This window comes from Varroa destructor, unplaced genomic scaffold (genome assembly GCF_002443255.2).
Source record: "Varroa destructor unplaced genomic scaffold, Vdes_3.0 BEIS01000003.1, whole genome shotgun sequence".
NCBI classification, from domain to species: Eukaryota; Metazoa; Arthropoda; class Arachnida; order Mesostigmata; family Varroidae; genus Varroa; species Varroa destructor.
In genome coordinates, this window is record NW_019211456.1 from 47,801,310 (window position 1) to 47,816,052 (window position 14,743).

At 42.0% G+C, this 14,743-nt stretch overlaps 1 protein-coding gene across 9 annotated transcripts in view; it reads left to right on the top strand.

Annotated features, from left to right (window-relative positions):
* LOC111246321 (high affinity nerve growth factor receptor-like) overlaps positions 1-14,743 on the top strand; it is a 94,879-nt gene that overhangs the window by 8,515 nt on the left and 71,621 nt on the right. For 5 of the 9 annotated variants that reach the window (XR_015324985.1, XR_015324986.1, XM_086985320.1 and 2 more), the window contains exon 2: positions 11,393-12,181. The exons of 3 other annotated variants lie outside the window; for them this stretch is intronic. Coding sequence is in view for 4 of the 6 variants with exons in the window: in XM_086985320.1 (XP_086841446.1) it covers positions 11,393-12,181 (789 nt within the window). In the remaining 2 variants the exon portion in view is untranslated. Of the gene's footprint in view, positions 1-3,981; positions 4,123-11,392; positions 12,182-14,743 lie in introns of those variants that run through there. One more of the 9 variants, XM_022795739.2, reaches the window with a different exon arrangement.

Consider the following 14,743-nt stretch of genomic DNA (forward strand, 5'->3'; position numbering starts at 1 on the left):
CTACGGAAATAAAAATAAGCGCGACGTCGGAGAGACGAAATGTTTGCAAAAACGATGGCCAAATGGCCAGCAGCTATAATATTATGAAATGAACTCTGTTCAATGGTAGGAACGCGTCGAATGAACATCCAGACACGCAGCCCGATCAGGCCAGAATAACAACGATAGTTGCGGGAGTATGTCATTATTCGGAAAGTCCGAAATCTTCTTCTTGCCGATTCCCAAAAAAAAAAAAAACATTTTATTTCGAAAAAGAAAACGTATGATTTAAGGAAGATGTTTCCACTAGCCGTTTGCTCAGACTATCAGACGACCGTGTTACTGTTAACACAGCTGAGACGCTATCGTTTGGGTAAATCGCTGGCTAGATACTACTCATAGCTTGAAAAAACCGTGGATCATAAATGGGTGGTCACTTTATTTATCAAACTGAAGATCCATGCCTATGAAGATAGTATAAAGTGCAACGATTCGTAGTATTCTATATATATACACTTTATTGCTGATATAACGTAGTCGTCATCAAGAGACAAGCGTATCGTTATGGTAGTTGGTGGCTTGCTGTTGTTGTGGCCGGTCTAATTCGGGAGTTTACCGGAAACTATTTTTACTAGTTGATCAGTGGAAAAATTGCAAGCAGACTGTATTGATCGGTGACACAACAAACCCACTTTACAATTGTATATATATATATATATATATGTGTAATTTGGAATTTTCACCGAAAATTGATCGCGTGAGCTGAACGTGGGACGCGACCACGAACTTCACCGACTAATAAGAACGTTAGATGGCCGCGTGTCGACAAAATAGAACCCTTACATCGTGCACGTATCGAAAACGCGATCGATAAAGTAGAATAACACGAGATCGCTATGCCAAAGTGAAGAACCATTAACAGAGGATGATCAGCCGCTGCTATAGATATCACTACGCTGTTACCTTCTTTTACGACAGTAGAGTGGACGGCCGGCAACAATTCTCAGCGAATCGTCGGATGTCTTATCACATCGAAAGTATTCGTTTAATTACAAACATATTTGCAATAATCCAATAGAGTCATTTATAATTTATTATCTTGGTGGTGGCAAAGTTCTGAACGACAGGAACGTCCATGTCGGTCCGATGTGTACCTACTAGGAACGAGCAGCAGATCAGCACTGTGACACGTGGATAGGTTCTTAAATTTTGATAAATCTGCTTCGTAGAGCTTGAATTCGCCAAACTGAGCTCAGACTAAGTCAGACTGAGGTCAGGTGTTGTAGTGTTGCCGTCTATCGTTTAGCTTACTTAACTCTCTGAAAACGTGTCATCTTGACAATATCTAAATGTTCGGTAAATCGTATCGGTCTGCGAGCCATTTTCGAAGCATAATCAGTGCTTGAGCGACTCGAACTGCCTACTGATCTGAGAAGTTATAGATAGAAAACGGCCAACGCTGTTACCTTAATTGTACATTGCTCTAACATATCCCGTTAAATCCTGATTGAATTCCCCAAGCGTATAAAGAAAAACCGTTCATCTTTTAGCGACAAGAGCGAAAACGTTACGTTTCATGGATAATGTCAATGTGTGAATGTTATATAAATATATATATATATATATATTGATGAAGTTATTTAGCATTCTAACTTTGGTTGAACTCTGCAGCCACAGTTAATGCCCGCGTTGAAATAATGAGCTATTCAACTAGGGCTAGGAAGACGAGAGTCTAAAGACGTGGCCATTTGATAATCAGCCCGATGCTGAACAGAAGCGCCCAGAAAGAAAATGGACAGGGTATCGAGAAGTGACCGTTTTGAGAATTAAGCACAATCGATTCTATGTACCTATACGACGTCACAGGACACTCCACCTTTTTCCATTACTATTGTGATACTATTAGCGTTCGAGTGATAGAGACCGGTTCGCTAGTATACCGTGGTACCCCTTTTTTAAAAAGGTAGACCTTTTTTTTGCTTCGCCTGTAACAACTAACGCCTGTAACCATACTAGTACGGGCAATATTTCATGCAAATGGATGTAAATTTCTAGCTTGTTTTTGATTTCGCAAGGACACACGAATAGTGAATGTTAATTCTACTATGGAAGAAATGGTCGATTCGTTTACGAATATATCTATGAAACAGATAAACGGTTGACGAAATACGTACGTATAAGGGGAGTACTAAGTCGTCGATAAATGCTTACCTAGCCAACATGAATACTGAATAGGTGTAGAATTTGGAGTAGAAGTCAAGCAAAATCAGTCTTTTTTTTTTTTCTGTGATTTCACCAGCTGTTCTACTTAATGTTTTCTTAATCGGGTACGCTCTCTGTATTAGACTGGCCAACTGTGCCAGCTACTTTTGACGTATCCGCTATAGCCTCCGTCTTAAATGTTAATCGACTAGTGAAGTTACGGGACCACTTTGGAGTGCAAGCCCTCCCGAGCTCCCTTCAGCTAACGGCGCTTCAATTAAATAGAATGGCTTTTCGATACTGAAATAGAGATTAATAGGAGCGACGAAACAGTACGGTAGACGATGTCCCTCCGGTTCAAATCGTGGGCCACACCGGACGTGTACAGCTAACGAACATGAAATTGGTACCAATCATTACCGTTTCTATACATGAATATCCAAAAGATCTTCTTATTTTGCTTTAGATAGACATTGGTTTAGTTTACATGCGATTGTCACTCGTCATGAAGTACGTACTGCATAGCTTCCGATGTCTCGTCACACAATCTCTCGTTCCATACCGATGAAAATAGACGATTGTTTGAACAGCCAAGCTGGTCAGTATATCTGGGTCGAACGTGCATTAGGAATATTCTGTTTGAATAATTATATTTGAGGCTTTGGCCAGGCTGAAAATAAATAATTAAAATTGGTTCCGCCGCTAGGGTAGTCAGACTGAGCGTATCGATTGTTTTCCTTTTTTTATGTTTTTTTTTTTTGTTACCGCTTTAAAAAACACAGACCTCGTCAAATTTCAAGTGGCATCGGATACTACTACTACTACTATTAGTGTGATGAATATAATTTATTATATAACACAAAACTCATATAGGTAAACAGATTATATAGATAGATAAAGTGTATAATTTGTTTGGTCACTCATTGAAAGACGCTGCTATAACGAACGACTACTTCAATTAACCAATCAAATTCCTCGTCTGATTCGCTGCCATTTTGAAGCAACTAGACTCGTCACCATATTGTTTATTGAGCACGAAATATATCATCCTAGCCATGTATCTATCCAGGCGAGGTACATACATTCTATTAGCTGCAGCTGATTATTTCTTATCCTATTCCAGTGCGTCTGATGGTTGATAGCAAGGCTCATCGTTGAGAAGATCTTTGCGTGTGTATGAATGATTCGGGTCGTGTCTGTGAGGACCCTCCACACGCGGGTCAGCTTCTTGCTTGCCAGTTACCCTGCTGCCACTGACTCCTGTATCACGATCGCGTTCATAATGGTGGCTCGTATGGACGGCAATCGTTCTTTGTTTCTGTGCTGTCCCAAGCCATCATAGCTCTACCATTGACATCTGTGGTCGCTCGATCTACATTTCGAGCAGCGTTGCCGCTTCGCTTACGGCGGACAGACGAACGGCCGGACGGAAGAACAGACGAACACGTCAAGCCCTCTCTAGTTTTGTCGACTATTTTTTTTTGTCTCCCTGCAAACACACACACACGCACGCACGCACCCCATCTCAAGTGGTGACAGTCGTTGCCTAGGGGATGCGGCGTGTGTCACGCAATCCCGTCCTATTTTTAACGTTGCTGGCTGTAAATTTCATTTTCGCAACTAAACTGTAATGTTATTAATTGAAATTGCAACTGCTACATATTACTGCTATGGTGCCTGCCCCTGCCGCTGCAGGCCATAGCGGCGGTAGTTATGGCGCTAGTTGCCGTGTGTTTTGTATGCTCTCGTTTATTGTTTTACGTTCCTTTCTCTTTCAGTCCTTACCCATTGTGCTTTTCCGATTGCGGCGCTTTGTCTATCGATGTTTTGCTTAGTGAGCAGCTACGGTACATGGCGCTATATTTTTCTCTATGACTATCGTTCGGTAACGCCTTACAGAGTGGCAGCCCGTGCCTCAAGCTCGTACCCGTAATAATGCGCGTAAGTACGTGTTATCTAGTAGTGACACAACTAGGTTGGAACAGAATATATCGTAGAGTAAAATAATAGTACTAGTTGTAACAGGTGAGTGCGCGGAAGAATGTACACATTGACAGAAAGACCAGGAAAAGTCTGCACATCTGGATGGTTTCTGGGAGACTATGACGGGCAATCTATCAAGTCATCGCAGCTAGTGGCGTCCCAGATTGCGATGTTGACAACGAGCAAATGAATAAGGCAAGCGATCAGGAGGGAACAGACGCTCCTGCTGTTGGCACACCAGTGAGGTCCTGCCATGGTCACTCTAAAAGGTGGAAGAAGGGCAGGTTTCCCCGTTTCCTTATAAGCTTGAAGTACACCGTAGCCTTCCTCCAAATGCGATAAGTGCCGTTCACCTATCTCCTGTGGCCGCTGTCGCTTATTTTTCCAACTGAATTGTTAACATGGAGCCTGAAAACGCGTAGCAGACGCTGAGAAAATACGGAAGGGGCGAGGCAAAACGCAGTATTCGGAAATGGCGCAAGATTTTGTTCTCAAAGAGACCACACAGGCACACTGATTAGACCGCTGGTGTGGTGAGACGTCAGCAAAAGTAGAACGCAACGGCCCGAGGAACGTCCAGTTGCAAGACAATCGTACATAGCCTAGAATAAAACGGATAAAAGAAGAAATTAAATCTGACTCGAGCGTAGATTTCGAGCCTTCAGAAGATCTTTATACGTGCTGACGCTTCGGTAGCCAATTGCTGCCATATCGGTTCAGATGCACACACTGTACATACTGTAGGCAGAGTAATTAATCGGCTTAGTTCCAGGAGCTACTTACCTTAAACATTACCTACCGAAAGCGACAAAGCAGCACTTGACAGTAATGCTCTTCACAGGCAAACTCTAAAACCTTCCGCCAACGCGTCCATAGATCCCTAGGATGCGGTCTAAATCAATAAATAATATTCTAATGGTAATCTACGATCGGGTCGTGTCTGAAGATGAGCGGCCACTGGGTGATGGGTGCACTCAAGCGTAGCCCTGAATACCTATTCCGATATCAGCAGACATAATATCAGCAGGTTAGATGGATACCGGCCTCTTGCTTATTATAGATAACTTATTATTGCTGATAAAGTTAAATGGCTTGTCATATTGGACAATAGGATTTTTCAGTATCACAAAGTAAGAAGCGCAAGTGTCTTATAACAGCTGTGTCAAGAGAACCTGGCTCAAGTTGATGTTTAGTCATCTATCAAGCAGTCAAAAGACTTGTTTCTGCATATCGAAAAATTGATAACAGTGATTATCAGTAGATTATCGAGCAAAGTTTGTCCAGGTTCTGTCAGCTATTGGGGTGGCTATCGTTAATTACTGGCCAACATAATCTGATCTTGTCATAGGACTGCTAAACTACTAGGACAACTTATGCCTACTACAGCTACCTTGGGATATTCAGTAGATCTTTAGGCCAGGTATCAAATCGATGTACATAGCTGAGTTACGTCAGTGTCTTCAAAAGATTTTCCAGTGATCTATAAATCGCATATCTTCAAACTGTTCGACATTGTCAAGCTTTCGTTCGGCAAGAAGCAATTTAATCCTCCTTAATCAGGCCGATTTGGTTAAGACCAAATATCACGATAAAAGAGCAATGATAACTGGAACAATCGCATTATCAACCGATTGTGGTCACACGTGTTGAATGTTTTTTACGACATCGCTTCTACAATAAGGTCAACTTCAAAAATACTTCTGCTGTCCGTTAAACCCAGAGTCAGGTCTTTCGATGGCATCTGCCCGTGTCGACGATGCAAAAGTGGCGGCATATTCGATTGTACAACTCTTCGCGCATTCCCCTGCCCGAGGGCTGAGTAATTTAGAACCCATACGGCAGCTATGTCGGTGCGGACGGAGCAGATTCTGTTCTATCGAAAAACAGATGTTTGTCGAATAAGGTCGGAATCAACTGATAGAAGTGCGACATCGTGCATGAAGTTTATGCCTATAAAGCACCCCCTTGAAGATGCGACACGAGATTAGATATGGCCAAGCAGGTTTCATCCTACACGACAAACGACTGTAGCTAAGGTTGTGAAAAATCTATATGTTTATGCAATAGGGAATTTTGTTCTAGGCATTTGATCCCCCTATGTTTCCAGAACGGAGCATGTCAAATGACTTTTCGTTACTGATAGTGTTGCCTTGTCTCAAGTTAATGCACCCAGAGTTGTGTTGGAAGGAGCGACATTGTAGCTATCACCAAAGCCACCTCGATTTCTAGAAATCGCTTTCTTCATGCAGCGTGATGGTCACTGCGATTACTGAAATGGCTCTACTCCGTCCAATTTTACTAAATGTACCTGGCCAAATCAATGATTATATTAGAACATTATCTTTTCGTCTAAAATAGCAAACCTTATTTTGGTCTGTCATCTTTTTTAAGCTGTAAAGTTGAACGGTTTTGATTCCCTCCCCCCCCCCTGTATTTGGTGATAAGTTTGTCCATTCCACGGTATTTGGGTATACCTCCACGTGGGTTCCAACTCCACGAGTAAAAAATTATTCAACGCTTTCTGTTTATTAAAAGCTATTACGTTTTCACCAAGCACTTGTTTCTTGGTTACGAACGTCAGTGAAAGTGTATAAAGTAACTTATCACAGAACACTTGTGTTTCTGCTGCTAAATCGGCCTCGGCATAGGAACGACTCGGGGAGGATATTTAAGATATAATCGCTGTGTCTGCTTGACGTCGTTTAACACAACAACGATTATACCGATTTATGTTCAGGATTTCAATCGCTACGGTAGCTTAGCTTAGCTTAGCCTACTGGCTAACGCCTACAGAACTTGAGTTTCCATTTGGCGTTGTTGAGGCGAAACTTACAACTATAAGCTCATCTGCTGCAAGAAAAATTTGAAATCGACTCATCGATCGTAGGATTTATCATTGCGAGTACTTATAACAATTTATAACCCGTGCATCACAAAATCGAACGATGACGTGCAGCGTTAAGTACAACTGAAAATATCCTGCAATGATTAACACAGGCAATGTAAAAGGAGCAAGAGAAGATTATGTAGCCGTCGACACAACTACAGAAATGTTGTCCTGGACTTACAGAAAATAAGATGATGATGATTATAAGATCACGGAAAGACGAAAATTTTAATAATTAAGAAGGAAAACCGCGGACTAGCTAAAGACTAACCGGTATTGGCCGCACAGGACGTTTGAGGAAGCAGTAGCCAGAAGCGTTATTGGATCTGCACTTTTACCTTTCTGGGCCCAGGCATGCTGTTTTCCACTCGTAAACTTGGATCAAATCCGGGAATCGGATACAGTGCCAACAACGTCAACGCAGTATTAATCTATAGCAGCCAGATGTTAGATCTTCTAGAGGTCGCCTAGTTATACCATTTCCACATCCTGTTTCTTCTGTATGGAGAAAAATGGCGGCCGCAAAGTACGATCTTTCCATATTGAATGTCAAAATGCCATATTTGAAAGTCTGAGGGCTTGTTATGATGGTCCATTCGAGCCGTTTGGCAAAGTTTATTTAACGCGCACAAATTCACTCGGTTATAAAAAGCAATATTGTTTCTCTAGGCAACCTTATCTAACATTATCAGCTAGCACAATTCAGTGCAAAATAACTCTTGTCATAATGTTCAGATCTGCAAATGGGACCATTATCGGGCCAGTTTATCAGTATCAAAGTCTCTGTTAATCTTTTCATGTTGGATGCTGGAAGCATTTACTCATTTATTATTTAATTATTCAATCAATCAGCAAGTAACATACCAAGCCTGTGTTATTGTTAAAAATTAAATTTGCCAAATATAAAAACAGCAGAAATTTGGTGTTTTTATTTTAGACTGACACGTTAATACGTTAGCTTGAGTGCTGTGTGCATAGGCAAACAGAACTATGTGCCCTAAAGGACATTTAGCTACACTAATCTCTTTTGGCTTAAACAGGATTGGGGTAACAATGGCTAAAATCGTGGCTGTTCTGTCGTTTACGAGTAACGATTTCATACGTGTGTGTTCATACAAACAGGCTTGTCACCACCTATCCATCACAACTATTACGCTCAAATATTCGAAAAATAATCTTTCTATCTCTCTCTCTCTCTCTCTCTCTATATATATATATATATATATATATATATCTATATCGAGGAGGACGATAAGTCAAAGGCCTGCTACTACTAATGGCTACTTCATACTCATCTGTTTTCATATAGCATATATTAATATTAGGTTTACAGGTAACAGTTTATTGGTCAAGGAAAAACAAATTGAAATACGGACTTGTCATATGCCAGCAGATATTCGAATCTTGCACAAGCAATCTATTATATAATAATAATATAGACCTGGACGTCAGATTCTTTGGGAGCAAGACTTCGCGAAACAGCATTTAGCATTGGAACTAATTGAGGATGCTCTTCACAAGCGAATCCTGGGAACTCCCACAAGTTCTAGCCGTTCCCAGTCTTCCCGCTAGACCGATTTCGACTAAATGCAACCCGGTCAAATGTGCAAAACCTTTGAACTTGGATTGTAGTTACCTAGCGCACGCTGTGGCCCTGCTGCAATGATGACGATGTGTCTAGTACTTAATACAAATAAAAAGTAGTTGGCGTTTGCCGATGCTTCAAAATAAAAGTGCGAGGTGCTTCAATATGAAAGCCAGCCTTATGGATTATAGGTTCTCGAAGAGTTCAAGTACTTTGCTTTTACCATTGGTAAGAGTAGGTACTTCTAGCAGCAGTTTGGAGGTAAAGGTAAATATAGTAAATGATTTGCAGAATGACATCTTCGTCACACAGAAAATTATCATAAAATTGGAAAAAGAAATAACAATATATGTTAGTTACGATTGAAGCGCGTTTTCTGCTGTTCAATTGAGCCTGGTACGCGTAACCTGAAAGTAAAGGGCCAAACGAATGATGCGCGCCTATCCATGAAACGAACGTTCGAATAGTAGAAAAATTTAAGGTGTGTTAAAGCTACACCTTTTTTGTCAGTTTGTCCTTCGATAAACAGAAGGAGTGGATACAGAATATTCTAGATGATCGCATTATTTCCACTTTAGTGAAATAACAAAGTGTCGACTAGTAAATTTAAGGAATACGTGTAGTGACCTGTGTTCGAAATGAGGCGTCAACATATTTCGTTCTGTAATAGAGGTTAACACCGTAACATGTAACGGCAATACGGTAAAATTCGTAATTTCTTTTGACCTTCCTATTACGCCAACTCGGCCACTAACAATCGATCGATAAACCAAACATAGAAGTCCTGAATCCCGTCGAATGAACTTTACATTGACTAGGATCGGCGTCATAAATATTAGGAAACAACCTCCACCGAAAAAGTGTTACACATAATGGCCAAGTTGTGTAACACATGCACGTTGCCTATAAGGGTCAGTTCTCTTCGGCGAAAGCGATTTGGGATGGGAAAGAAGTATTCGATGATAGTTGAAACTAAAAAGGTCAACTTTTCTTGCAAAGCATATTCTATTTTTTTAAAATAATTTCTAATTTTTTTTTGTGAAAAGCCCCCAGAGGAATTGGCGGTGTCTCCGATAAAAGAGTATCTTCATGCAAAACCACAGCTGGCCAAGATCAGTCATCCTATGACGGATTTTCAACGGACTTGCATAGAGCAATTCAGTATACGTACACTGATTGGTGTGCCTGCGCTCGCTTGCCCTTGACGATTTTCAGTGTTCGTAGCATCGGTCTAGAGAAGAGTTGACCTCCTTTGAACTTAATTCAGTGATCTATGGAAGTCGAAACATGAAATGTTTTCTTAGACGATTTTCGTGCTCTAGTGGAACAAGTGTCACTACGTGGAAGTTTATTTATATCCAAACATTAACCCAGACAGAGTTGTTTTGCTTTGGTCTGTCGATGCTTCCAAGTTTTCGAAATTGCTCAGACATTTCTGCCACGCAACATATTGAACCATTAAATAGAAATGGCCGGATAATTTGAACGGTCTTAAGCAGACTAGCCTGACTGCTTAGTGTTGACGTTCAGTAACAGCATCGCTTCAATGCCCTTCAGTAGAAGACGAGGTGCAGAGAGGTAGGAGCTGCCAGATTTTCAGGCCTCCAATTTTGTGTGTGGAACAACGTCGAAAGTGAAGCTCCAGTGTGGCCATCTTGAAAAGCATCTCTGACTGTCTAAACAGCTCATATAATAAATTGTGTTTCATTAGTCCGCAGGCACTGTTCATTTAATACAGAAACTAGATGCGAGTGGCTCATTCACTTGAAATCTACGAACTGTTGGGTACACATAACTGCATGACGGACCCAGACTAATAGCATACTCTAAAATATCCTTTATGGGCATGCCCATTTTATCAATCAGCAGATTTCTGTTCAAAATTACAATAATAAGGAATAAATATAACACGTATGCACCGAAAAATCATATACATAAATATATATAGCTCCACGATGCCGTATGCGGCTTTGAACTCTAGTATACTATAGGTAAATAAAACAAAAAAATCGCTTATTTGCCACTAACGGTAGTTTATGATATAACGTCACCTTCGGGTGGCGCCATTGATGATGGACGACACATCGAAGATTAACGCCCGCCTAATTAGATCTCGCTTCCCTTCTGCGTATATGAGGGAAAAGTTTCTTGTCTTGGATTTCCTCTCGGGACCTTAAGTTGGATAGTAATGGACTTCGAAATACCAGAAGTTACAATGGAAGGTGAGGCGAAAAGCTACAGCGAAAAGTTCTGGTTAAATCCGACCTAAACGTATAGGAAGGATGAGATTCTGCAGTTGTGGTGGTTGTTTTGTAGGCCAAGAGTATTGCAACTCGTTTACGCAACTGTCTGAGATGAAAAGCAATCTATGTACAAAGCAGGAAGGTTTACTTTTAGCAGTATATTAAATGCTTTCCATATACATTCCACTTTCTCGTCCATTTTTCCTTATATGTATCAATCGAGCTTAGTATGTATTTGAAGTAATAAATAGCTGCCGGACATTTAAATCAATTTTTCTAGGGGACGTCGGTGTCCAAATCACGTCACACATACTACTTGGCCTTTCGACTACCTGACACACATTCTAAACCATTGTTGAAAATAAAGGCATAGTTTCTCGACTATATTTATGTTATGTGCGTCCCACATCTACTTATGTGGCTAATATAGACACTGGTTCAATAACATGTTGAAGTTCGCACGTACTAACCATATATATATCTGCTTGTACCTCTTATTGGTTCCTATTTCAGAATGCGATCACCATCAGCGAGGAGCGAAACGTGCAAATCGTTGGTGGCCAGGGTTGTGGCTGAGGCGGGGGCGACGGCGGTGAGAGCAGGTTCGGGCGGGTCGGAAAAGTGCCAGCACTTGGCGGCCCTGACGACAACGACGGGGGTGCAGCTCGGTGCCGTCGTGGGACGAAACTGCAGCACAGTCGACTCGAGCCGACTGTCGGACCGAATCGAATCCGACGACAAGGGGCACGCCGAAGGCCGTTTGTCCTTTTTTAAATGGCAAAAAAACGGAGCGCCGGGGGAAAACAGCAACAGCAGACAGCACACGCGACGGCTTACCGAACGGTTCAGATCTGCTTACGGAAGCGGTGTTCACAGTCGCGGGCGAAGCGGAAGGCCTTCCTCGAGCTACTGCCGCAACAGCAATATCAAAAATTCCTGTCGTTCCTTACTTCTTCCCTTCGTGATATGCCTTCTGCTGGCGCAATTGGTTTCTGGTGTCTTCGGAGCATCTGGTGCGGCACCGCAGATACGGGTTACCGGTGGGCCGGTCGTGCCCGTTATTCCGGTTGCGGTACCGGATGTTGCCGAAGTTGGCTCCCCAATGTCGCCCCTGCTCAAAGGGGTTATTCCAACAAGCAGCTCATCGGCATTTGCGGGTTCTCAGTCGCCGTCGGCAAACACGGCCAGATGTGCGCCATGCCGATGCAACGCCGAAACCGGCCACCTGGATTGCGACTCGTCCACTAACCTCACACGAATACCAGAACTGACGCCAGAGACCGCGCGGAAAGTTATTTCGCTGTAAGTGATTTCATTCACCCACACAACACTCTGGATAGATAAGATAGTGAGTTAGGTGCGAATACAATCAGTATGTAAATGATCAGGAGGAACGTTTTTCGGAGAACAGTGGAAGCTTGCTGGCTTTCATAGCTCAACTAATGCTGATGTCCACAACAACGATTTGAACCTTTGCGAATATCGTCGAAAGCTGTTATGTTCCATGCCACTATCTATCTCGTTTTTAAAATGTACATACAACGCTTTTCCTTGCTATTCAGTAATTTCTAAAATATTTATTTGATCCTGCTTGTAATTATGCTCTCCATGAACATGGGACCCTCTTGGCCTTTCCGTTATCGTGGACAAGACGATCTATGCCTAAAACAGGCTGTGACCATGAAGCGAACAATACTTTTTTCATACAACGAGTGTTATTATGTGATTGTCGCGACGATTAGCATTATAGTTGCTATTGTTATTATTACCCTACCGACAAGAGGAAGCTATGATTTCGGGTTTTACTGGCAGCGCAGTCGCGTACGACTGCAGCGATCCGAAACAAAGCTTACGAGCAGTTTCATGGCCCACAGGACGCTGAGTCGCTAGCCAGCTGGTACGAACCAAACTGATACGCCTGTTGCATTTAGTTCTCTTGAGTGAAACGCTCCTAGAATGCGTCAGATCCAAGGAGTAATGTGACTTACCGGCGATGATATTGTCAGTACAAGTACCATCGGAGTCAGATGTTGTAGACGCCAAACGGCTAAATACCCCGCCTGGGTCTCCCTGCCTCACCCAATCGTCCATTCTAATGCCACCGTTAGCAGCATTGTACTCGCAACGATTGCTATTGTCGCCACCGGCCTGCGGTATAGTATGGCTTTAAAGATTAACGATTATGTCTAGAACAGCAACAGAAGCAATGCCGAACAGATAAGCGTCTACAAACGCTTTATGACATCCGCGCCTTGCTCACGATGCCCAAATATTCGAAGATCAACTGCTATTAATACAGTTAGCAGGCTTGCCATGACCATCCAACATTCAACGTGCAAATTCTGTTGAACGATGACTGTCTTTCATGATGACGTATCACGCGTCTGCCGATTTTTTGTCGCTTGTATCAGTTGTAAATATGTCACGTTAGCAGATCGTTTGTTGTGTAGTGATGTAGTCCTCGCGAATGGCGTTTCGTTCACCCTGGCACGGACGATAATAACGTGACTAACTAGCTTGTCTTCCTTTAGAGACGAATCGGAAACCAGTGACGATACTTATGCTAACTCTATGTATCTGTTAACTATTTTACTATACAAAGAGTCCTCTTTCGTTGCTATCATTCTTCTCCTGGTCGTTCATTAGTGTGCCTGAATAATTGTAAACATACAGTTTTGTGTGATACGTACATAAACTGTCGATACCAATTAGCTTTAGAACTAGAAGTACACTGCCTGGAATAGTTTCTCGATGGATACACACTTTCTACATGTCGAAAACAGCCCATCGATATCGAAGAAACAATAGTTGTGTTAACATAATGGCTGGCGAAGGCAAACAGATTCGGCCCCCTGAAAGTAGATAACGGCTAACGATAGATAGATCCTTATGCGGCTTGAAATCATTAACGGTGAAAACTCCAAATAATCTAGCTAGAATCGCTATTACCATTATCTTCAGCCATAACGTCAATGGAGAGTTAGCATTAAAAAAGTTTTACTGCACTTAGCAATAGTGGCTACAGTGTAGAGTACGAAAGAAAATCCACATCGTCGGGTTGTTTGTCGTATGACCTTATAGATAGGAAACTTTTAGTACTCGATTTACATCTCGATCACATCATAGAGACTGGTTGGCTGTATCGCAGTGACGTTGTTCTTGCCAAGAGTAAGTCACTCGTTAAAAGACAAAATAAACCTGAGTAGAATAATGAAAATAAACAATATAGTATAAATCAGTAGAATTTACGAAGAGGCTGATTACCTGCGAAAAGCAAAGTTGTTCCCACACAAATATGCCAACCTACTTCTAAACCTACGGAAAACGACAAATAGATGCCGTGTTATTACATTGTACACACCTACATCCAGTACATATACCTCGTAAACCCTGATGTGTTCTGTATGCTTCTTGACTCCTCAAAACCTGGCCAGTCCTACGGAGATCTTCAGCCATTACTTACGTCATTCTAGTTCCAGTTTAGATGTCATTAGATTGATCATTAAAGCCCAACGTCGCTATGCGTTAGACGGCTATACCACATCTCAAGTAAACTAGGAGTATTTTTGCCGTCGCTCGTTTCGCCAATATTGTCGATGCTTACCTTGACGGAATTTTCGTCGGACACTCAACAAGGTTACAGAGGTTCCTTTATTAAACAGCATTTGCGAGATTTGATATTACCCTGCTATTCAACGAGCCGCTGACAGTTTACGGTACCGACGTGTTCCAGATCGTGTTCACTTGATCAATGAAAGCGAAAGCCATGATACCTCGGCTGGAATATAAGTGTGACCACACCTATATTATACGCCTCCATTCTTCTAACATGTAGCAGTCTCTCGTGGGAAGCATAAACTGTGT